The 2,040-nt window shown below is 41.3% G+C and overlaps 1 protein-coding gene across 1 annotated transcript in view; it reads left to right on the plus strand.

Annotated features, from left to right (window-relative positions):
• The window catches only part of EMH_0087080 (uncharacterized protein), a gene marked incomplete at both ends in the record, with an annotated part of 1,354 nt that extends 400 nt beyond the window's left edge, over positions 1–954 (plus strand). Inside the window, 3 exons of the mRNA XM_013501111.1 lie at positions 61–161; positions 388–614; positions 858–954. Coding sequence (XP_013356565.1) covers positions 61–161; positions 388–614; positions 858–954 — 425 coding nt within the window. The remainder of the gene's footprint in view (positions 1–60; positions 162–387; positions 615–857) is intronic.
• Between the last annotated feature and the right edge of the window lie 1,086 nt (positions 955–2,040).

Below are 2,040 nucleotides of genomic sequence, written 5' to 3' on the forward strand. Positions count from 1 at the left end.
TACGTGTGTAGTGTCTAGGGTTTAGGGTTTAGGGTTTAGGGTTTAGGGTTTGTGTTTCAGGGGCTTCTATAAAGCTGTTTGAGGATTTTCTGCGGCGGGGGCTGCACGACAAAGCAACAAAAATTTTATCATCGATTCAGCATACATCTTTCTCTCACGGCGTAAACCCTAAACCCTAAACCCTAAACCCTAGACGCTAAACCCTAAACCCTAAACGCTTGTGTCGGTTGGAGTATGGGCTCCTTATCCTGTTTTTTTTTTCTCCGCTTCATCGTCTGTAAACCCTAAACCCTGAAAAAGTTTTTTTAGGGTTTAGGGTTTTAAGGGTTTAGGGTTTAGGGTTTGTGTTTTCTAGGGTTTAGGGTTTGTGTTGCGGTGTATGTACAGCTACAAGGAGAAGCTAAAGCTGCTGTTATGCGGCTCTGCTGCAGCAGCAACTCTCCCCGCAGCAGCCTGCAGCAGCAGCTGCAGCAGGCATGCAGCAGCGAGACAGAGACAGAGCAGCAGCAGCAGCAGCAGCAGCTGCTGCTGCTGTCGCCTAGAGAAAAGAAACAAAAAGAAAAAGAAAAACTAAGAAACCTGCAGAGACAGTGGGAGGATATACAAATCGTACGGTGAGTATTACAAACCCTAAACCCTAAACCCTAAACCCTAAACCCTTATAAACCTTATATGAGAGTGCAAACCCTAAACCCTAAACCCTAAATGTAAAGAAAAACCCTAAACCCTAAACCCTAAACCCTAACTCGAAAGGGAACAGTAAGCTTACCAGAGGCACGTTGATTTATCACACAGGTATTAGGGTTTAGGGTTTAGGGTTTAGGGTTTAGGGTTTAGGGTTTAGGGTTTGTGTGTAGAGAGGCGCTGATGAAGTTGTGTGGAGACACCGAAAGGCAGCAAGAGATGATAACGAAGTTTACAGAAAATATTCTTCAGGGTTTTCTCGGCTACTAAACCCTAAACCCTAAACCCTAAACCCTAAACCCTAAACCCTAAACCCTTGGGGGAAAAGGGTTTGGAGGGTGCTGCCTGTAAGGTACAGGTGTTTTCTCTTTTTTTTGGCTTTTATAAACACTGCTGACGCGAGATAACTGGCGTTCTAGGGTTTAGGGTTTAGGGTTTAGGGTTTAGGGTTTAGGGTTTAGGGTTTGGACGCCTCAAGGCGAGGGAGATTCCTTTGTAATATTCTGCTGCTGCTACTGCTGCTACTGCTGTTGCTGCTGCTGCTGCTGCTGCTGCTGCCTTAGCAGCACCTATGCAACAGCAGCTACTAAAACAGCAGCAGCAGCAGCAGCTGCTGCTGCTGCTGCTGCTGCAAGGAGTATACGTCAGCTGTAGATGTAAAGGAGAGAGTTGGTGATGTATTATAAAAAAAAAAAAAAGAGAAAGAGAGAGAAAACTGATGGAGATAGTCTCCTCTTCTTATCTTTGTTTGCATGTTAACCCTAAACCCTAAACCCTAAACCCTAGCATATACACCACACAAGGATGATATATGATGCTGTATGAAGATATCTCTTGTCTCGGTTGCCGCACTGATACCTCTTCTTTACTAAACCCTAAACCCTAAACCCTAGCTCTTGGGAGAGTTTAGCCTGAACGTGGTTTGGGGTTTTTAGGGTTTAGGGTTTTACGGTTTAGGGTTTAGAGTGCAAACCCTTCTCAGTTTCTTCTCGCTGTGTTGCTTGTTCATCCCCTTTGTTTTTTTTTTATTTTTTTATTTATTATTTTTATTACTATTCTTATTTATTATTTATTATTGTGGTGAGGAGTGTTAACGACCTGACGTAAACCCTAAACCCTAAACCCTAAACCCTAGGTTTGGCTGCTGATTAAACCCTAATGTAATACATTATATTATATATTAATTTTGTTAGATAATATTGACACTTGTGTTGTGTATGTTGTGCTGGGTTTATATAAGAGTATAATTCATGTTTATGAATGAGGTGTATATATATAAACTAATACATGCTGTGTTTATAATTTGAGGCCATAAAAATATATATTTAAATATTATTATTATATATTATTATTATT

The sequence above is a fragment of the Eimeria mitis genome, genomic scaffold, assembly GCF_000499745.2.
Source record: "Eimeria mitis Houghton genomic scaffold, Emh_scaff6333, whole genome shotgun sequence".
Taxonomy (NCBI): domain Eukaryota; phylum Apicomplexa; class Conoidasida; order Eucoccidiorida; family Eimeriidae; genus Eimeria; species Eimeria mitis.